Here is a 23,162-nt window from a genome sequence, read left to right as displayed (position 1 = left end):
GTGTATGGTGTTAGGGAATGATCTAATCTCAAACTTTTACATGTCCCTGTCCAGTTTTCCCAGCACCACTTATTGAAGAGACTGTCCTTTCTCCACTGTACATTCCTGCCTCCTTTATCAAAGATAAGGTGACCATATGTCCGTGGGTTTAACTCTGGGCTTTCTATCCTGTTCCATTGATCTATCTTTCTGTTTTTGTGCCAGTACCATACTGTCTTGATTACTGTAGCTTTGTAGTATAGTCTGAAGTCAGGGAGCCTGATTCCTCCAGCTCCATTTTTCGTTCTCAAGATTGCTTTGGCTATTCGGGCTCTTTTGTGTTTCCATACAAATTGTGAAATTTTTTGTTCTAGTTCTGTGAAAAATGCCAGTGGTAGTTTGATAGGGATTGCATTGAATCTGTAGATTGCTTTGGGTAGTAGAGTCATTTTCACAATGTTGATTCTTCCAATCCAAGAACATGGTACATCTCTCCATCTATTTGTATCATCTTTAATTTCTTTCATCAGTGTCTTATAATTTTCTGCATACAGGTCTTTTGTCTCCTTAGGTAGGTTTATTCCTAGATATTTTTTTCTTTTTGTTGCAATGGTAAATGGGAGTGTTTCCTTGATTTCACTTTCAGATTTTTCATCATCAGTATATAGGAATGCCAGAGATTTCTGTGCATTAATTTTGTATCCTGCAACTTTACCAAATTCATTGATTAACTCTAGTAGTTTTCTGGTAGCATCTTTAGGATTCTCTATATATAGTATCATGTCATCTGCAAACAGTGACAGCTTTACTTCTTCTTTTCCCATTTGGATTCCTTTTATTTCCTTTTCTTCTCTGATTGCTGTGGCTAAAACTTCCAAAACTAGGTTGAATAAGAGTGGTGAGAGTGGGCAACCTTGTCTTGTTCCTGATCTTAGTGGAAATGGTTTCAGCTTTTCACCATTGAGGACGATGCTGGCTGTGGGTTTGTCATATATGGCCTTTATTATGTTGAGGAAAGTTCCCTCTATGCCTACTTTCTGCAGGGTTTTTATCATAAATGGGTGTTGAATTTTGTCGAAAGCTTTCTCTGCATCTATTGAGATGATCATATGGTTTTTCTCCTTTGTTAATATGGTGTATCACGTTGATTGATTTGCGTATATTGAAGAATCCTTGCATTCCTGGAATAAACCCCACTTGATCATGGTGTATGATCCTTTTAATGTGCTGTTGGATTCTGTTTGCTAGTATTTTGTTGAGGATTTTTGCATCTATGTTCATCAGTGATATTGGCCTGTAGTTTTCTTTCTTTGTGACATCCTTGTCTGGTTTTGGTATCAAGGTGATGGTGGCCTCGTAGAATGAGTTTGGGAGTGTTCCTCCCTCTGCTATATTTTGGAAGAGTTTCAGAAGGATAGGTGTTAGCTCTTCTCTAAATGCTTGATAGAATTCGCCTGTGAAGCCATCTGGTCCTGGGCTTTTGTTTGTTGGAAGATTTTTTATAACAGTTTCAATTTCAGTGCTTGTGATTGGTCTGTTCATATTTTCTATTTCTTCCTGATTCAGTCTTGGCAGGTTGTGCATTTCTAAGAATTTGTCCATTTCTTCCAGGTTGTCCATTTTATTGGCATAGAGTTGCTTATAGTCATCTCTCATGATCTTTTGTATTTCTGCAGTGTCAGTTGTTACTTCTCCTTTTTCATTTCTAATTCTATTGATTTGAGTCTTCTCCCTTTTTTTCTTGATGAGTCTGGCTAATGGTTTATCAATTTTGTTTTTCTTCTCAAAGAACCAGCTTTTAGATTTATTGATCTTTGCTATCGTTTCCTTCATTTCTTTTTCATTTATTTCTGATCTGATTTTTATGATTTCTTTCCTTCTGCTAACTTTGGGATGTTTTTGTTCTTCTTTCTCTAATTGCTTTAGGTGCAAGGTTAGGTTGTTTATTCGAGATGTTTCCTGTTTCTTAAGGTGGGATTGTATTGCTATAAACTTCCCTCTTAGAACTGCTTTTGCTGCATCCCATAGGTTTTGGGTCGTCGTGTCTCCATTGTCATTTGTTTCTAGGTATTTTTTAATTTCCTCTTTGATTTCTTCAGTGATCACTTCGTTATTAAGTAGTGTATTGTTTAGCCTCCATGTGTTTGTATTTTTTACAGCTCTTTTCCTGTAATTGATATCTAGTCTCATAGCATTGTGGTCGGAAAAGATACTTGATACAATTTCAATTTTCTTAAATTTACCAAGGCTTGATTTGTGACCCAAGATATGATCTATCCTGGAGAATGTTCCATGAGCACTTGAGAAAAATGTGTATTCTGTTGTTTTTGGATGGAATGTCCTATAAATATCAATTAAGTCCATCTTGTTTAATGTATCATTTAAAGCTTGTGTTTCCTTATTTATTTTCATTTTGGATGATCTGTCCATTGGTGAAAGTGGGGTGTTAAAGTCCCCTACTATGAGTGTGTTACTGTCAATTTCCCCTTTTATGGCTGTTAGTATTTGCCTTATGTATTGAGGTGCTCCTATGTTGGGTGCATAAATATTTACAATTGTTATATCTTCTTCTTGGATCGATCCCTTGATCATAATGTAGTGTCCTTCTTTGTCTCTTCTAGTAGTCTTTATTTTAAAGTCTATTTTGTCTGATATGAGAATTGCTACTCCAGCTTTCTTTTGGTTTCCATTTGCATGGAATATCTTTTTCCATCCCCTTACTTTCAGTCTGTATGTGTCTCTAGGTCTGAAGTGGGTCTCTTGTAGACAGCATATATATGGGTCTTGTTTTTGTATCCATTCAGCCAATCTGTATCTTTTGGTGGGAGCATTTAGTCCATTTACATTTAATGTAATTATCGATATGTATGTTCCTATTCCCATTTTCTTAATTGTTTTGGGTTCGTTATTGTAGGTCTTTTCCTTCTGTTGTGTTTCTTGCCTAGAGAAGTTCCTTTAGCATTTGTTGCAAAGCTGGTTTGGTGGTGCTGAACTCTCTCAGCTTTTGCTTGTCTGTAAACGTTTTAATTTCTCCATCAAATCTGAATGAGATCCTTGCTGGGTAGAGTAATCTTGGTTGCAGGTTTTTCTGCTTCATCACTTTAATTATGTCCTGCCACTCCCTTCTGGCTTGTAGAGTTTCTGCTGAGAGATCAGCTGTTATCCTGATGGGGATTCCCTTGTGTGTTATTTGTTGTTTTTGCCTTGCTGCTTTTAATATGATTTCTTTGTGTTTAATTTTTGACAGTTTGATTAATATGTGTCTTGGCGTATTTCTCCTTGGATTTATTCTGTATGGGACTCTCTGTGCCTCCTGGACTTGATTAACTATTTCCTTTCCCATATTAGGGAAGTTTTCAACTATAATCTCTTCAAATATTTTCTCAGTCCCTTTCTTTTTCTCTTCTTCTTCTGGAACCCCTATAATTCGAATGTTGGTGCATTTAATGTTGTCCCAGAGGTCTCTGAGACTGTCCTCTGTTCTTTTCATTCTTTTTTATTTTGCTCTGCAGCAGTTATTTCCACTATTTTATCTTCCACCTCACTTATCCGTTCTTCTGCCTCAGTTATTCTGCTATTCATCCCATCTAGAGTATTTTTTATTTCATGTATTGTGTTTTTAATCGATGCTTGATTCATCTTTAGTTCTTCTAGGTCCTTGTTAACTGTTTCTTGCATTTTGTCTATCCTATTTCCAAGATTTTGGATCTGGGAAATAGAATCTTGGATCATCTTTACCATCATTATTCTGAATTCTTTTTCAGGTAGACTGCCTATTACCTCTTCATTTGTTAGATCTGGTGGGTTTTTATCTTGCTCCTTCTCCTGCTCTGTGTTTTTCTGTCTTCTCATTTTGCTTATCTTACTGTGTTTGGGGTCTCCTTTTTGCAGGCTGCAGGTTCGTAGTTCCCGTTGTTTTTGGTGTCTGTCCCCAGTGGCTAAGGTTGGTTTAGTGGGTTGTGTAGGCTTCCTGGTGGAGGGGACTAGTGCCTGTGTTCTGGTGGATGAGGCTGGATCTTGTCTTTCTGGTGGGCAGGTCCACGTCTGGTGGTGTGTTTTGGGGTGTCTGCGGACTTTTTATGATTTTAGGCCACCTCTCTGCTAATGGGTGGCGTTGTGTTCCTGTCTTGCTAGTTGTTTGGCTTAGGGTGTCCAGCACTGTAGCTTGCTGGTCGTTGAGTGAAGCTGGGTGCTGGTGTTGAGATGGAGATCTCTGGAAGATTTTTGCCATTTGATATTATGTGGAGCTGGGAGGTCTCTTGTGGACCAGTGTCCTGAAGTTGGCTCTCCCACCTCAGAGGCACAGCACTGACTCCGGGCTCCTCAATTTGGGATGATGTGTTGTCTATTCATGTATTCCACAGATGCAGGGTACATCAAGTTGATTGTGGAGCTTTAATCCGCTGCTTCTGAGGCTGCTGGGAGAGGTTTCCCTTTCTCTTCTTTGTTCTCACAGCTCCTGGGTCTCAGCTTTGGATTTGGCCCCGCCTCTGCGTGTAGGTCGCCGGAGGGCATCTGTTCTTCGCTCAGACAGGACAGGGTTAAAGGAGCAGCCTCTTCGGGGACTCTGGCTCACTCAGGCCGGGCGGGAGGGAGGGGCACGGAGTGCGAGGCGAGCCTGCAACGGCAGAGGTCGGCGTGACGTTGCACCAGCCCGAGGCGCGCCGTGCGTTCTCCCAGGGAAGCCGCCCCTGGATCCCGGGACCCCGGCAGTGGCGGGCTGCACAGGCTCCCGGAAGGGCGGTGTGGGCAGTGACCTGTGCTCGCACACAGGCTTCTTGGCGGCGGCAGCAGCAGCCCCAGCGTCCCACGCCCGTCACTGGGCTCCGCGCTTTCAGTCGCGACTCGCGCCCGTCTGTGGAGCCCCTTTAAGCAGCGCTCTTAATCCCCTCTCCTCGCGCACCAGGAAACCAAGAGGGAAGAAAAAGTCTCTTGCCTCTTCGGCAGCTCCAGAGTTTTCCCGGACTCCCTCCCGGCTAGCTGTGGCACATTAGCCCCCTTCAGGCTGAGTTCTCGCCGCCAGCCCCAGTCCTCTCCCTGCGCTCTGACCGAAGCCCGAGCCTCAGCTTCCAGCGCTGCGCGCCCCGGCGGGCGAGCAGACAAGCCTCTCGGGCTGGTGAGTGCCGCTCGGCACCGATCCTCTGTGTGGGGATCTCTCCGCTTTGCCCTACCCAGGTATGTGGGGAGTTTCTTGCCTTTTGGGAGGTCTGGGGTCTTCTGCCAGCGTTCAGTAGGTGTTCTGTAGGAGTTGTTCCACGTGTAGCTGTATTTCTGGTGTATCCGTGGGGAGGAAGGTGATCTCCGCGTCTTACTCTTCCGCCATCTTACCCGGAAGTCCCTGTGCTGATTCTTGTCTGAATGATTAAATGCCTTGGAATTGGAACTTCTGGGTGGCTGCAACTAGGCTGTGTTTTTTCTGTTTTTTAAAATTTATTTATTTATTTATTTATTTATTTATTTTTGGCTGTGTTGGGTCTTAGTTGCTGCACGTGGGCTTTCTCTAACTGTGGTGAGCAGGGCTACTCTTTGTTGAGGTGCTCGGGCTTCTCATTGCGGTGGCTTCTCTTGTTGCAGAGCACAGGTTCTAGGCACGCAGCCTTCAGTAGTTGTGACTCGCGGGCTTTAGAGTGCAGGCTCAGTAGTTGTGGCGCACGGGCTTAGTTGCTCCGCAGCATGTGGGATCTTCCTGGGCCAGGGCTCAAACCCGTGTCCCATGCATTGGCAGGCGGATTCTTAACCACTGTGCCACCAGGGAAGTCCCTAGGCTGTTTTTTGTTTGTTTGTTTGTTTGTTTGTTTTTTGCAGTACGCGGGCCTCTCACTGCTGTGGCCTCTTCCCGTTGCAGAGCACAGGCTCCGGACGCGCAGGCCCAGCGGCCATGGCTCACGGGCCCAGCCGCTCCGCGGCATGTGCGATCCTCCCGGACCGGGGCACGAACCCGTGTCCCCTGCATCGGCAGGTGGACTCTCAACCACTGCACCACCAGGGAAATAGGCTGTGTTCTTTATGGAGAGCTTCCCAGTACAGTTATAAGCATGATCAGTCAGATACCCTTCTAAAAACCCCTAATGGTCTCTTCACTGGACATGGACATCATGAAACATGATGGTATTAATGAAGTAAGAATGCAAAATTTATTGGGTTTAATGTAACATATTAACTCAGAATGCTTGGAAACTAGGATATTATGCAATCCTTTGTGTTGTGTGAAATAATGCAAAATCAACAAAATACAAACGATCAAGGGCAGTTTCTGTTTTTAGTCTTTTCCAGCGTCTCATTAAATGGCCTCAGCAGTGTTATCGTGATGAAAATAAATGCCACATGGTGAAACAATTCCAGCTATAATGATCAATCTTTACCCAGTGCTAAGGCTGGAAGGTTAGTTTCTAAAAGAGGCTCAAATTAAGGCTAAATAAGTGCTAGGTTCCAGCCCCTGCCAGAAAGAAAGAAAGAAAGAAGAAAGGAAGGAAGGAAGGAAGGAAGGAAGGAAGGAAGGAAAGAAGGAAGGAAGAAAAAAAAACCAAACTCAAAAAACAAACAAAAATCCCTCAATGGCTGAGTAGCTTTCAAGCTGGGAATGAAGTGAAGGACAAGAAAAGGCTGTATCAGATCTGTGAACAAGAGCTGGTTCCGTGATATGTTGAAGGTAATGGCTCTTTGCTTGGGGAGGTCTACCATCAGACAAATCTCTCTGGGCTGCTGTAATAAAATACCACAGACTGGGTGGCTTATAAACAACAGAAGTTTATTTCTCACAGTTCTGGAGGCTGGAAGTTCAAGATCAGGGTGCCAGCATGGTGGGGTTCTGGAGAAAGTCCTCTTCAGGGTCGTGACTGCTGACTTTTCACTGTGTCCTCACATGGTGGAAACGATGTGGGATCTCTGATGTCTCTTTTATAAAAATACTAATCTCATTCGTGAGGGTTCAAACCTCATGACCTAGACACCTCCCAAAGACGCCACTTCCTAATACCATCACACTGGGTATTAGGATTTCAACATATAAATTTGGGGGCTTAACCTAAAACAATAAAACACCCAGTTATCTTACCAGCAAGCCAGGTTTATTCTGGAGCAGCAAAGAATTACATTTCAAGACATGCAACTATGGTGAACCGCATGCAAGTCCACATGCAAGCAAAGGAGAGGAAACTTTTATAAAGGAGAAGGGGAAGTTGGCAGGGGCTGTTATAAACAAAAAGTCCATTGGAGAAAACTAGGAGCTTGAAGTATAGTAGCTTTTCATTGGCTGATTTGTGACAGTCTCTCATTGGCTGAGCTGTTGCCAGGCAAGGAGAAAATCTTTTTTCCTTCTGCTGGTGGTAGTAAAGTAGTGGTGTCAATTCCTGCTGGAAAGGCAAAGTAGTCTCTTCCTATTGGGATCTGTACTATTGATTGATATATGGACTGGTATGTGCATGAGAGCTCGCCCTTCTAGCCTCTCAACTCCCATTTTAGTGAGGTTTCCCTTTGCTAATTTTCACAGGAGGATGCAAACATTCAGACCATAACAATCAGGGAGAGAGATTTTCAAGTGACGTTTGTGGTTAGAATGTATGATTACTTGGCACACAAAGAGGAAACACTGGAGAAGATGGAAGGAACCTGCTTAGGTGAAATCGCAGGTTTTAGACCATCAGGATAAATTCAGGTGCGTGGTTTCTCTCGGTAGGGTTTCTGGCTACTTTCAAACCTCTGGTTGATTTTGAGCTTTATATTTCCTACTATTTGTCTTCCCTGGGATCCTATAGATAGCACAGCTTCAAAATATCCCTAACTAAACCTACTTCTATTCCTTTCTTCCCTTTATTTCTGCAATCAGTGGCAACACCAATCACCCCATTATCGAAGAGAAAACCTGGGAATCATCCTAGACTTCTATCCCTCTGCCTACTGCCCTACCTATTCTGTCCCCAGATGTCATCTGTTTCACTCCTTAACATATCTAGAATTAGTCCCATTCTTTTTATAAGTTCCCTGCTTTGGTTTCTACATTCATCATTTTTCATTTGGATTACTCTTATAATCTCAACTCTCTTCCCTAACTCATCTCACTTTCTCCAGTATATCTTCCTCAATGCCTCCAGCATGAACTTTCCAGATGTTTCACTGGTGCCAGATCTTTGGCATGAGGCCCTCTGTGATCTGGCCTTTCCTCCCTCTCCAGCTCCTCAGCTGCGCCCTGGGCTCCAGTCATGCTGAATTGCTCTCTGTCCCCTTTATGTTGAGTTTGGCTCCTCAAGCCACAGGGCCTTTACATTTGCACCTGCCTGGAAAGTTCTTCCATAATTCAGATTAAGCTCACCTCTGGGGAAGCCTTCTTGGACCCTTAAGGATGATTTATGATTCTCCTGTGAGGTTTCCTTACCATTGTACCTGGCAAAGTGATGCTTTATAATTTATTTTTCCCATCTCCCTCATAAGATGGTGAGTTCTGAGACCAGGGTTAAGTGAGATGATGGCAGAGCTCCACATTTAGTGACCTCTGTTTGTTGACCACCTTCAGGGAAGACCATGCTAACTCACAGAAGCAGTGATGGCAAAGGGTCAAGCAGTAGTGTCCAATGCCCAGCCTCTGCAGTACAAGCTGTGCATAGATCCTTGGACCCAAGCTAGTGGCAGTGGGAATCTCTGATGAGTGTTCCTACAGTGGTCTTTGTAGCCTCCATCTTTCTGGCTTTTCTGGAGATTCTGTGAACTGCATGATATATTTGAATAAATCTATTTTTTTCCATTAAACCAATTCTATTGGCTTCTGTGGTGTGCATCCAGGAGCCCTCACACAAACCTCTAAATTGGGAGAGCCCGGAAGTCAGGTCATCCCACTTTTGCTGCTCCTGGTCTCTGCCACACAGGGTCACTGTGGAGAAGCAGGCTCTTCACACTTCATGCCCCACCGTGATACACTCTGTTGTGAATCCTCCAGGTCTCGAGTCATTGTGCAGACTGGTCCTTCAAAGGGCCACGATGCTACTTCCTCCTAAGATCAGCTGAGGGTGCCCATATGCTGGGTTTCCCGGCTTGCAGCCCTTAGTACTCTTCTTTTTTTGCTCATAAACAGACACCTGCTAAAGTGCCACATGCTCCAGGTTTGCTGGGTCAGGACAAGGTGGTGGTTTTGAAGTATGCCACACATTCTTTGACACCCTTCCCATCAAGAGATGGATTATATTTCTTCCCCTTGAACCTGGTCAGGTCTTTGTGATGGAAGTGAGGCTAAATGACTTTCCAGGCAGGCTAGGTATAAAAAGCCAGTGCAGGTTCTGCAGGTTTTCCTGGGACACTTGTCAGCTGCTATATAAGAAGTCTGGCAACCCCAAGTCACCATGTTGAGAGCCCATGTGGAAAGACCACATAGATAGAGATGACTGAGAACCCCAGCTGTTGAGTCTCACAGCCCAGGCACTAGACCCGAGCCATGAAGAAGCCTTGGAGATGACCCTTGTTCCAGCCCCGTCTGATGGCAGCTGCATGAGAGGATGGAAGAACTGTCCAGCCAGCCCAGTTAATCCCCATGTGCAAGAGCAAAATCATAAAGAATTGTTATGTAAATCACTACTTTGGGGTTCTTTCTTTCACAGCTATAAGTAACCAAACACTCTCCTGCCTTCAATGACAAAAGGAATTAAAAATGGGCAGCATGGGAGGGGAGGAGGAGTTACTGCTTAGTGTTTCAGGAGTTTCAGTTTGGGAAGATAAAAGATTTCTGGAGATGGCTGCATAAAAATGTGAATGTGGCTTCCCTGGTGGCGCAGTGGTTGAGAGTCTGCCTGCCGATGCGGGGGACACGGGTTCATGCCCCGGTCCGGGAGGATCCCATATGCCGTGGAGCGGCTGGGCCTGTGAGCCATGGCCGCTGAGCCTGCACGTCCGGAGCCTGGGCTCCGCAACGGGAGAGGCCACAACAGTGAGAGGCCCGCGTACCGCAAAAAAAAAAAAAAAAAAAAAAAAGTGAATGTACTTAATGCCACTGAACGGTACAGTTCAAAATGGTTAAAATGGTTTAAAAAAATTTTATGTATATTTTACTAAAATTTTAAAAAGGAAAAAAAATCTGGGCAGTAACTGATTTTGGAATATATGTAGAAATGGGCATTTGTATTATTAAAGCAATTAGGCTGTATCCAGAGCTGGCCCCCAGGTGTTTTTGCTTTTTTTTTTTTACCTCAGGTTTTAAAGGTAATATATATATGAAAAATATACCTCTGCCTTCAGGATGATGACAGCTGTGCTTTAAAAAATAATAATAATAATAAAAGCAGTGAGCACCTTTTATGAACAAAGTGCTAGGGATGCTGATGAAAGGAAGCCAAAATCTTTCTTCTCCTGTGTCTTACAGTGTAGTGGGGCCAGTGGGATTGTGGGCGAAGAGGTAGACAATGAAAGCAGAATATGTTGGGTGATGACAAGTGCTACACTGGGATTAAGGCAGGCTCACGTGATAGAAAGAGACTGGGTGCCCACTCTACGCTGAGGCCATGGGGGATTTACTAAGGAGGGAGGAAGGGGTTTAAGAAGGGGCAGAGTTTGGGGTTGGCCTTCTTTCTTTGAAAATATCCAGAAGATATCCAGAAGGAGATGTTAAATGCTCAGGAGATACAGTCTGGAGTTCTAGCAAAGTCAGGGTTGGAGACATGGATTTGCGTGCCACTGGACTGTGGTGGTATTTAAAGCTGAATCTAGATGACACAGAATGAGAGAGGCGACCAGAAGGAAGAGGCTGGGAAGGAAGCTGAGACCAGCAGCTGGGGAGGCAGAAGGCCTCAGAGTGTGGCGCCCTGAGGGGCTTGACTGCTGCTGCTGCGGGGCTGGGGGGAGGCGCACATGGCTTCCTGACTGTGAGGTTTGGCACCAAGGAGGTCCGTGGTTGTGTCGTGGTATCTGTGGGGACGTTTAAAGAAAGGGTCAAGGAGAACTTGTGAAACGAGTAACTCAAAATTTTCAAGAGCTCTGAATGCTTAAAGAAGCAGAAAAATGGGACAAGAGTTGTGAGGTCTGTTATTTCCCTGTGATGGGTATTATGTCAAATATTTTCCTTTAGTATGCAGTTTCATTTTCTCAAAATTCCAGTTTCCACTTTAAAAGTGCAAAATGAGACACAAAAAAGAGAATAAATTGACCAGGGCCAAGCAAGGAGTAGGTGGTAGGGTTGGGGTTTGAACCAGGCTTATGTGAAGCCAATCCAACTAGCTAAACCTTTAATACAGTCAATACAGCACTCCTGTATGAAGAGATCATTTAATCACATTTTGTAATAAATAAAATATGTATGCTTGACTAGAATTTTTATTTGAGAATTGTACAGAATTCCAAAATGGCATAAACTTTGTAGAGACCTTTAAAAAATGTCCAATAAAATTGCCTTTATTTTTTTCCATGAAGAGATACTACTTATGCAGTATCATTTCAATTAAAATGTAACTCCTGAGAGAAAAAGTGTAGAAAGAAGAGAGAGAGCACAGTTTTTTATACATTGTGCTGAGAAATAAGAGACCTTCCTACATGAAGACTAATCCAGTCAAAATAATTGGCCACTTTTGTGTAAACGCCTGGGAACTCTGAATTCCCGCAGTTTTCACCCCAACTCACAACACCCCAAACATAAGTCACATTGTTGGCGTCCTTACAGACTAAGGGGCCTCCAGAGTCCCCTTTACAGGCATCAATAGAACCATCATCTGTACCTGAGAAAGACCAAGGAAAAAGAAAATCACACATTTACTTCCATTTGTCAAGGCTGCCATGCAGATTTCCTGCCTCTTCCACCAATGCCTGTACTGACACTGACTTTCTTACACTTTCCTAACAGGCAATAACACGTGCGCTCCCTTACAGAGCGGGGCCCACGGACTTGTAGAGGTGCAGGTTGGGAAATGCTGTGTCTTCTACTCATTCTCCAAGTTTAGCAAAGTCTCCCCCTGCTTCCTCTACTTTGTGGAAGCATATACTATGATGAGATAGCAACCTGAAAGTAGCACCAAAGGCTGAGTGGGAAAATAATAGAAGTACCTAGTGATCATTGAGTGCTTAATATGTATTCGTCATTCATTGTTTTAATCCTCAGCACAACCCTATGAGAGAAGTATCATTATTATCCCTATTTTAAGATGAGACAAGACACAAAGAGGTTAATTAACTTGTCTCAGGTCATACAGCTAATAAGTGGCAGAGCCTGGACTTGAACCCAGGCAGCCAGACCTTGTCCTCTTAACGGTGCTATTGCCCTTTGGTAGATTTTGTGCTATTCTCTCCTTTTGTCCTCTGTAATCCTGAACTCCATTTTAAGATGGGAGGGCACAGGAAATGGCCTGTATACTTTCTTCTTATGACTTTCTAAAATTTTAAATCACTGTATCCAAGAAGTTATAGGAGGTCAATAACTGCCTTTTTCTATAACCCACTATTTATAAATGGTTTCAATAAAGTGTCCTAAATGCACTACCCTGGCTGGTACCCTGCCTTTGGGTCACCAACAAAAGTCGGGACTGCTGTAGTTGTGTTAGGTAGTGGCAGTAACATCTCTGTGATCTTAAAGGAGAGAGTGGAAGATATTGTGGGAAGCATAAAGGGATTTCTGAGGAGGGAGAATTTACTTCCAACTGGACGCATTTGAAATGAGATTGTCTGGATTTTTACTTAGAAATCTGGGTTTTGATTCCGAATATACCACTTCTTGTGTGTAAGACTTGGGCAACTTATATAACTGCTCTGCATCTCACTTTCCTCATCTATTAAGATCACCAAGGTTGCAGGTGAGGAAACTTGCTCAAGGTCACACATGTAGTAATTGGTAAAAACCGAAATGTAAACCCAGGCAGTCTGGTTCCAGAGGCTGTGCTCTTAATCACCTTGCTAGACTGCTGCATAATGGCTTAAGGAAGATTTTTCCTCTTGGTATCAGATGGTGGAACTTGAGCTGAGGGAAAGGGACTGAAAAAGTTTGATGATGCAATAGCCAGAGGCCAAAGTTAAGAGTTGGAGGCCCAGATAAAGGGGGTGACTCAGTGGGGAGGAAACACATGTTTGGTTAGTGCGTATAGAGAGACATCTCTGAGAAGCCACTCAGTGCTTACCTGCACACTCCATTTCTTTTTCAAAGTAGCGATCTGGGTAGAACTTAGAGCAGTTTGCTATTAGGCGAACTTCACCCCACTTAAGTGAATAGACTTTTTGGTTATCTAAACAAAGAGAGAAAGCAAGTAGACATTTTGAAGTTACAAATGAGAACTCTAAGTATTTACTTTCATAATTTAGTAAACCATTAGGAACATATAAGAATATATATTTTCTTTAATACATATGCAAACTTTTGAGGATAATTGATTAGCAAACTTAGTCATACAACTGATGGTATCCCCAGTTTCTAGAATTGTCTTTCTAAAAATAGTCAAGGGGCATTATTGAACGTCTGGCCTGGGTACTGTGAGATGAATAGGATAGACTATTCCACTCTGATCACTGAGTCCAGTGGCAGGGCTGGGGGATGGCTAGGAATCTGTTATCAGCTTACGTAAATAGCTCCTGTCTTCTTATAGTCCCTTATTTCCTTGAAAGTGCTGGTTAGAGTGCAAACAACTTTTTAATATAAGAATTTAAGATGAAGGAAATACATATGAAGTTACCAGTATCTATGTGTTTTTGTTTCTGTGAGGAGCTCTATCTCCTAAATGATCTGAAAGTGATTGAAAGAGGATTTAGGATTTCCTTTCCTTTTAAGTCACAGATTTGCGACTTGAACTTGGTCCAGGGAAAGAGAAAGACCAGGTGCTGTTGCTGATTGACAGTCCAGGGAAGATGAGAAAAACCTAAGAACACAGGGTGAGATGTCTCAGGTACAAGGAGTGAATTTTTGCCCTGTCTCCCCTCTTCCTCTCTCCCAGGTTGCAGCAATTTTTATGTGCTCTAAGAGGGCAGGGGCTAGGCCTGATAAATTCACTGCTGCACCAGCACCCAGCCTCATGCTAGCACAAAGCAGTTACTTAATAAATATTTATGTAATTAATGCAGGAACTCAGTAATTCTATTATACACTAAATATTTTATGCCAAATGACATGGCTCCTCAATTAATCTCTAAACTACCTGGGGACAGACACCTCTTGCTTATCCTGAGAGGACACCGCCACAGACCCTAGCAGTGTATTGAGCACGTAGTAGTTAACTGTAGGACTAATATTCTTCTCTTCTGGGAAGCAGAGGAAGAAACAAATCCACCAATGTATGTAGCAAATCAGGAAAGAGTTTTTCTCTCCGTCAAGTCCTACTTCAAGTTAGTCTTAAGATGACTACCTTATTCAGGATAACAGCTTTTCAAAAATTAGTAATTGGGTTTCCCTGGTGGCGCAGTGGTTGAGAGTCCGCCTGCCGATGCAGGGGACACGGGTTCGTGCCCCGGTCCGGGAGGATCCCACATGCCGCGGAGCGGCTGGGCCCGTGAGCCATGGCCGCTGGGCCTGCGCGTCTGGAGCCTGTGCTCCGCAACGGGAGAGGCCACCACAGTGAGAGGCCCGTGTACCGCAAAAAAAAAAAAAAAAAAAAAAAAAAAAATTAGTAATTTATTATTTCCCCTAACTCAGGATAAACCTCCAAAAACTGGGAGCTCTTGTAACATGTGAGAGATTTTTAAGACTCAGGAGGTTGCTTCCTCCCCTGAACTCTTGTTTTGTATGCTTCTTGAAGCCTCTGTCACGTTCTGCTGTCTGGAGATGGCATTCACGTCTGATGGTGCCTCTGTACTGTAAGTCCCTTGAGAGCTGGCCTTTGCCATCCCACTTTGTAGCCTCAGCACCTCTTGTTTGTTGGCTGGGTTCATATTTTTCATCAGTGAGATCTTAGCACTTTAGCCTTACTATCTTGCACTCACAGAAAGGGCTCAATAAATGTGTAGAATCACATTTGATTAATAAATAAATCAGTGCATAAGAGTATATCTACTAGTTTATAGAAAATACATGGAATAGAAGCACATGTTAAATGCCACATCAAGGATACGATCATCCAAACTCAAGGTGTGGAAATTCTAAAATAAGAATGACTCAGTTTCATTTAAAATAAATACGTTTTAAATGAAAGGAAGAGGTAACTGTTCTAGATTCAAAGAGATTTAAGAAAAATAGCCACTGAATGCAATGTGTGGACTTTGTTTTGATCCCAATGGAAATAATCTGATTGTAAAAATTTTTTGTCAATAATTAAGGCACATTCAACACAGCTGGTTATTAGATGATATTATGGAATCATTTTTATTTTGTTGGGTATGAAGGGTGTTGTGGTTTTGTTTTTGTTTTTTAAGTCCTTACCTGGTAAAGATGTATACTGGAGTATTCATGGGTAAAATTACATGATAGCTGGGATTTGATTTGATATGCTGCAGGAAAAAGTAAGTGCATGTGGGGGAATATGTTGAAAAGCTCCTGATTTGTCTTTTGGATCCTTTCTCCACCCTTCAGTGCCCTGCCCTCTGCCCTGAGAGCCTGAGCTGGAGGGATTGCCTCGATAGGAATGCCTTCACCTCTGGTTTCCAGCTGCTTTCCAGCAGAGGACTCCAGCAGAAGGGAAGGAGGGAAGGAGGGAAGGAGAGAGGATAGTGAGATTGGAGCTGGCTATAACCTTCAACCCAAGGCCATTACTTCTCTCAAGGTAGCCTGCTTTACTTAAGACTCTTTCCCCTTCTGGTAATTTCTCCTTCACCTTATACCTTCAGATCCAGGAAAGGTCTCAGTTCTGGTATTGTTAGTCCTGGGTTCCTGCATAGCCCTTGCGGTTCCCCAACCTCCCACCTACATCTTTGTTATTAACTCCTTTATGAATAAACTTTCCTAATTATCCTAGTGTGACTGTGATCAATTCAGGGAGCTAACACAAGAATGGTGGAATATTGATAACTGTGAAAACTGCGTGAGGAAAGGTAGGTTTATTTTACTTTTATCTCTACTTTTGTGAGTACATGTGAATGTACATAATAAAGGTTTTTAAAAAACAGAACATGGAATTCCCTGGCTGGCCAGTGGTTAGGACTCTGCTCTGTCACTGCCAAAGGCCGGGGTTCAATCACTGGTTGGGGAACTAAGATCCCACAAGCCACAAGGTGCAGCCAAAATAAAAGAACATAAAATATTAAAATGTTGATATTAAAAAAACAAACAGCCAAGAGGCACATGAGAAGATGCTCCATATCACTAATTATTAGAGAAATGCAAATTGAAACTACAATGAGGTATCACCTCACACCAGTTAGAATGGCCATCATCAAAGAATCTACAAACAACAAATGCTGGAGAGGGTGTGGAGAAAAGGGAAACCTCTTGTACTGTTGGTGAGAATAAAAATTGGTACAGCCACTATGGAGAACAGTATGGAGATCGCTTAAAAATGTGAAAAATAGAGCTACCATATGATCCAGCAATCCCACTCCTAGGCATATCCAATGAAAACCATAATTCGAAAGAATACATGCAGGAGGTGTTCATTGTAGCATTATTTACAATAGCCAGGACATGGAAGCAACCTAAATGTCCATAGACAGAGGAATGGATAAAGAAGATGTGGTACATATATACAATGGAATATTACTCAGCCATAAAAAGAATGAAATAATGTCATTTGCAACAACATGGATGGACCTAGAGATTGTCATACTGAGTGAAGTAAGTGAGACAAAGACAAATGTCACATGATATTGCTTATATGTGGAATCTAAAAAAATGGTACAAATGAACCTATTTACAAAACAGAAATTGAGTCACAGATGTAGAAAACAAACTTATGGTTACCAAGGGGAAAGGGGAGGGGGTGGATAAACTGGGAGATTGGGATTGACATATAACCATAATTTATGGATACCAAGGGGAAAAGGGGGGGGAGGGATAAATCGGGGGATTGGGATTGACATATGACATAGTAGACATATAAAGTCTACTATATATAAAATAGATATCTAGCAAGAACCTAATGTATAACACAGAAAATTCTATTCAATACTCTGTAATGACCCATACAGGAATAGAATCTAAAAAAAGAGTGGATATATGTATATGTATAACTGATTCACTTTGCTGTATGGCAGAAATTCACACAATATTGTAAATCAACTATACTCCAATAAAAAATTTAATTCAAAAAAAAAAGAACGAATATAAGGACATAATACTTTCTGGATGAATTAATTACTAATAAAATTTTAGTATTTTGTAAATCTTGGGTATTCAAACATACCACAAATCCAGGTTCATTTACATGCATATTTTATACTTTTCAATATGGCAATTATAAAGAATGTGTTGGAATAGGAGTCTATTAGACCAATGCAGTGAAGTTATTTATAAAGAGAGTTTAAGAGGTCAAAAGGAAGCTAAATTTCTAGGCTGACTTTGAGACGAAGGGAAAAGCATTGCCTAAATTAATTCTAATCTATCTCCAATTTAGCATGTCTTGCTAATAATTTGTCCCTAAGAGTCTACATCTCGTATTCATATGAATTTTCACCTCAGGTCTTCTTAGAAGCTCAAAGAATGAATTCTTTATGTTCTCTTTCTCTTTGTGGGATGTGGAGGTGTGAGGCATGGAGAATAGGGGAGGGCAGCGGAGAGAGCTGAAGGGTTGTGAGATCACTGACTCAGCATATACTATGACTATCCCTTTGAAAACCTTTCTATCTTTCATCCATATCATTCCAAAAAATCCAGAAAGTCCATGCTGTATATCCCCCATCACTCTATTTTTTTCTTGGTGAATGGTTACCCCTCAATGTACATTCTATATCACAGAGTATAGGTATCCTTTGAAACTCGAGGTCAGGATCAATTACATAATTTGCAGAACCAAATGAAAATTGAAAATGTGAGGTGGGGCCCCTGCAAAAATTATTAAGAATTTCTTGATGGTGACAATAGAGCAGTACACCAAGCACAAGGCTCTTTGGTGCCCAGAGCCCATGGGCAGCCACACAGGTCCTATGCCCATGAGCTGGCCTTGGCTGGACATTCACTTTTCTGGATTTGATGCAATGTTTCTTTCTGAACACTAGGAGATTAGCTCCTATGCATTTCTATTCCTATTCATTTTTCAGCCCCTGGATTCTGATTAACAAACTGTAAAACATACCTTTTTCTCGTCCCCAGCCAGAAATGATGCATTTATCATTAGGTTGAAATAGATAGGGAGACCAGGGGACACAGGCAGGGACGGAATGAGGCAACACACATTCTTTTCGGCGTGGGTGTTTTTTCATTTCAATCAAAGCTATGTCATTTTGGTAGGTGGCTCCACTGTACTTATCGTGGATAATAATTTGATTTACCAACTGAACAGCTATCTGAGAGTCAGGTTTTAACAAGTCTGTAAATGATGTCCATATTTGGTAACGACGAATTTTGCTGATTCTGTAACAGAAAGGAAAAGGGAAATAAATATATTGAGAACAAAAAACAACAATATAAATTGGACTTCTGATGCTTCATCTTAAATTCTCCCTTTTTAAGGAAGTTTTTCATTTTCCCAGATTTTTTTTTTATCTTTGCTGTCATGTAGCAGTGCAATTAAATTTTCTTAGGACAGAATTAAAGTCCGTGGGTAAATGAAGAGAGGAATATCATCTAACTGCTCAATATTAGGGACATAAAGATCTTACTAACTACCAGATATGCCAGAAGTAGAATGAGTTGGCTGCCTCTGAAGTAAGAGCACCGGCACTGAAGGTGTTTAAGCAGAGACCAGAGAGCATCTAGCAAGAAATATGCTTGAGGAAATAGGGAGTCAGAGCACAGAACCCCAGAGATTCCCAGGGTGAAGACCACAACAGTCATCATTCTGACCTTTAAAACTGACTTCATCCTAACTTTGCATTGTATTTATTTGCTCACAAGACTTTCTTCCTGTTTCTGCTACCTGAAGTCAAAGATAGGGTCTTATCATCTATAGATAGATGCCTGTGTTGAGTATTATACCTGGAACACAGCAGCTGTTTTAGAATTTGGTTGAAATGGTGAATGGGCTAAATATTGCCTGTCCCAATGCCTCACTCTATTTTCATATCAGTTTTCACCTCGTGGTTTCCAGCAAATTGGGTGTCTACCATCACTTTCTCAGGGAATCACCTTACAGTTAAACAGTGATCTCCTAGGAACTAATGAGTGTTCAGGATGCTTTTATTTAAACTGAGAATTCCAAGAATGCTGTGTTTCATATTACTTTTGGTTGTTTTTCAGGATCAGAGGTCCTGAATATTGTTTAACGTTTAACTGTTGATCCATTCAATTTACTTAACAAATATTTAGTGTGTACCTACTATTACCAGGCACGGTGTTAGCCACTGGGATGCAGAAATGAGCAAATCGGAAATAGTTCCTGCTTTCATGGAACCCAGGGTCTAGGAAAGGATGCAGCATTAAATGGATAATCACACCAGTGAAGATATGTATTCGAGGAACTCACAGCACATGGGTTCTGAGAACATATCAGGAGGGCTTAGACTTTAGGGAGTGGGGGAAGGTTCTCTGAGGACGTGAGGATTGAGCTGAGATCTGAATAATGAGCAGCACTAACTAGGGAAACAAGGTAGGAAAGATGCTTTCAGGCATGGGAAACCATATGTGAAGGTCTCTTTGCAGCAGGGAGCAAGGTACACTTGAATAATGGAAAGAAGGCCAGAGCAGGTGGAATAGGGGCAAGAAGTGACGCTGTGGGGCAAGACGAGATCGGCAAAGGTAAATAGGGGTCACATCGCTTGGGGCCTAATGAACTGTGTTAAACATTTTGTTTAGTTTTTTATCCCAAGGGGAATGCAAAGCTGTTGGATTTTAAGTGGGAAGTGGTCAAAACCAGGTATGGAACTACTACTCTTGCTGCACAGTAGGCAATGGATAGATGAGGGCAGTGCTGGGCAGAGTGACTGTGGGTAAGCCAATTCAGAAATGGTTGGTATAATCCAGGAGACAGGTGGGAGCAGGGTAATAGTGGAGACGGAAAGAAGTTTCGAGAATTAAATAATTGGAAATTAAAGATGTCATCTGGAGTTGGTGACATACTGGCTGAGCTATGGTAGGGTTGAGGGAGTGAAGTGTGAAGATTTTTAGATTTCTGCCCCGTGTAGCTAGATGAATGGTGCTGTCATTTGCTAAGACAGGGAACACTGGGTCAGGACCATACCTGGGGGAAGGGGCATATCATGAGCTCGGTCTTAGACCTTTTGAGTTTGATTTACTTCTGATAGAGCCAAGATAGTCAGTATACTGTAGGGTCAGGGTTGGAGAAGAGGTCTAGGCTGGAAATATCGTTGTGTCAGCATACGGTGGTATTTTAAAGTACAGATAATTTTAGGAAAAAGAAGTAAGAAGAGAAGAGAAAGCCAGGATACACCTTGAGGAACTCAGGTATTTCACGTAAGCAATAATGTTCAGTCACTGGAGGAGGAAGCTGCAAAGAAGGCAGAGAAGGTGTGACCAAAGAGGTAGGTAGAAAACCAGGAGAGTGTTCTGTAACAGAAGCCAAGAGAAAAGGGTCATTCAGAAGGACGAAATTAGAGTTGGTGCATTGCTCCAATCCATGAGGATTTTTATGGGTGTCATTCAACAGATTTCCTATCTCTCTCAACTTTGGGTCATCTGCAGATTTTCTAAGCAGGCCTTCATCTAAGTTACTGTCAGATACATTGAACTTGATTTTACCCTGGCTCTGCAACTGACTTGTAGTGTTGCTTTAGCCAACTTATATAACTTCTAGTCTCAGTCTGCATATCTAGAAAATGGGAGGAATAATATTTACCTCTTAGGACTGTTAAGACTATTAAAACAAAATAACATATATGAAAGTGCTGGACACAGTATCTGGTCTGTAAGAGGTGCTCAATAAATGGTGTTTCATTCATTCTAAAGGTCATGACTGAGGGCAGAATTCTGAACCTGTTCTCCAAGCTGACCTTGATCCATGCAAATGATCCAAGTGAAATAACTTGGTACATACAGGTTTGATCTGCCCTTGCCAGCTGGGATCAACAGTTTGGTGTGAGGGGAACACAGTGGGTTCTGGGGAATTTGCCTCTGGGATCCCAATCATGAATACCAGAGGGCGTTTAGCAGATAATAGAGTGGAACTTGTCAATTATTTTTCTTATATATGTTTTTATTTATCACCTGCCACAATCTCTATTACCTAACTTCATTGTTTCAGGAAATCCAACATCTACTGGAGATGTTTTTTTACCTGACACAATGTGCAGCAGTCAGAATCCAACAGCCACCGATATAAATTCCTCCACAGTTGATTTTCTCACCTTCCTTAATTGCCACCTGCCATGGGAAGTCTCCCTGTAAAGACATTTGTGTGGTCACTGCCATCCTCCCAGACAGATGGCTCAAAGATATTTCCATTGCAAGACTCTCAGTCTCTTGTAATTACCACATTCCACCTCCACCTTTATTTTTTCAAACTTGGGCTGTTCCTGGGAAGTGACATTATAACTTTTTGTGCGGGTTTACCACTTTTGCTGGCTTTCCTCCTACGACTCGTTTCCTTCGAATGTGCACGCTGTTTTTAACTCCACAGGACAGTTTAGGGAAAAACGATTTTATCCATTTTCTTTCTTTAAGAAAGGAAGAGATTGTATCATTATGATTTTGAAACCATTACCTTCTGGGCAAACTTCTTGATTATCTATGCCATAAAAACAGCAGAGTCACAATTAATATGAAACAGGCCAGATTCATTAGTAAATTATTTTGGATGCTAAACTGTGCTATTCACCTTGTTTAAAAATTCTGGCTTAATATTAAAATTGGCTTGATTCTCTGAAGTTCTGCCCAAGGTGGACTAGTGGCAGAAAGAGGCTGCCTGAGGGGTTAAACATTTACCAGCCTCTGGAAGATAAGAGAAGCCACATGCCCAGGCATTACTACCATGACAGTTCAGGATGGGGGTCACATGCAGAACTCCAGCTTCTTACTTTCATAGTTTTTACTTTCTAGAGGCTGTTTATATGGGACTCTTTTCAATAATATTAACATTAATGATGTTAATGTTGAGTACTTTCTGTCAGGCCCCATGCTAAGTACTTTGTATATAGTTTATATCACTTAATCATCATATTAACCCTGAGAGGTAATGTGCCAGGAACCCCTCGACAATCCAGGAGCAGTGGGCTGGGAGGGGGGCTGTGTTTTTAGCCACTTGACATGTGATGATATTTCCTTCCTCTGTGAGCACTCAGACAAGGCACGTTTGTCACTGCGAGACATGGTAGAGCAAGGCTTAAGACATGAATTTGCAAGATAATTCATGACAAAGGAAGAAAGTAAAAGTATAAGATGCTCTTCTTATTCTCTCGCTCTATTTTATCATGTCACAAAAATTTCTGCAATCCCAAATGAGAAAGAAAAATTAATATCACTCTCAACTACTTTGAACATATAAGAAGGAGGTAGGTCCTCAAGGGAGAGAAGTTGTGAACAAATGTGGATAAAAGATTTTGGGGGGAGTCCCATCCATCCTAAGAACTGTGTTGGGGGAAGAGTGTGATGATAAATTTTAAATTTCTGCTTGGACCTTTGAAAGAAGAGGGACCCCATCATTTGAGGACTATGAAACCAGCTTGGGTAGTACCTGAAAATTAATGTTACCTTGAGTAGAAAATAAAGGGCCTTTGTTGGAAATCCCTCTAACTGATATCTGTAGCTTTGAGATCTAAATCTTTCACTCATTGCCTGATTTTTAAAAAATTGTTGATAGTTTTTGGGCCTGGCAATTGGAAGGGAGTCTTACATGAACTTCAGTTTTTAAACCTCCTAAAATAGGGAGATACTTCATTCCTAATTTGCATTTGAGATTGTTACTCACCTAAGGTCACACAACTAACAGATAACTGAGTCAGGATTTAATACAAGTCAGTCTGACTCAAAAGCTCTTATCAATTACTGTCTTCCCAGAAACTTAATACTTTAATTGAATTTGGCCCTCAGTGCAGAACTGGCCAAGATACAGATCTTCACAGACCTCCTGCTATCATGGTTTAAAATATTGCAAAAGAGCAGGTTTATTCAATTAAAATCTATTATTTTTCTATTTCAAAATGTATGCCCTGGGTCACACTTGAAATCTGGTTGTTTTTGACAAAACTGACCTAACAAATCTCATAACAAATAGAAAAATATTTTGTAGGACTAGAGTGTTGTTTTCATTTCAAAACTAGCC

The 23,162-nt window shown here is 41.8% G+C and overlaps 1 protein-coding gene across 2 annotated transcripts in view; it reads right to left on the bottom strand.

Moving 5' to 3' along the window:
- Positions 1 to 11,252: 11,252 nt before the first annotated feature.
- CFI (complement factor I) overlaps positions 11,253 to 23,162 on the bottom strand; it is a 38,835-nt gene continuing 26,925 nt past the window's right edge. For both annotated transcript variants that reach the window (XM_082637548.1, XM_082637547.1), the window contains 5 exons: positions 21,455 to 21,558; positions 21,180 to 21,283; positions 18,084 to 18,361; positions 13,056 to 13,160; positions 11,253 to 11,666 (listed from right to left, as the gene is read on the bottom strand). In XM_082637548.1, the coding sequence (XP_082493674.1) occupies positions 11,449 to 11,666; positions 13,056 to 13,160; positions 18,084 to 18,361; positions 21,180 to 21,283; positions 21,455 to 21,558 (809 nt within the window). In that variant the 3' untranslated portion in view covers positions 11,253 to 11,448. The remainder of the gene's footprint in view (positions 11,667 to 13,055; positions 13,161 to 18,083; positions 18,362 to 21,179; positions 21,284 to 21,454; positions 21,559 to 23,162) is intronic.

The sequence above is a fragment of the Mesoplodon mirus genome (assembly GCF_964341445.2).
Source record: "Mesoplodon mirus genome assembly, chromosome: 2".
Lineage (NCBI taxonomy): Eukaryota > Metazoa > Chordata > Mammalia > Artiodactyla > Ziphiidae > Mesoplodon > Mesoplodon mirus.
The sequence above is the reverse complement of the archived record's forward strand: the minus strand, read 5'-3'. Positions and strand labels throughout refer to the sequence as shown.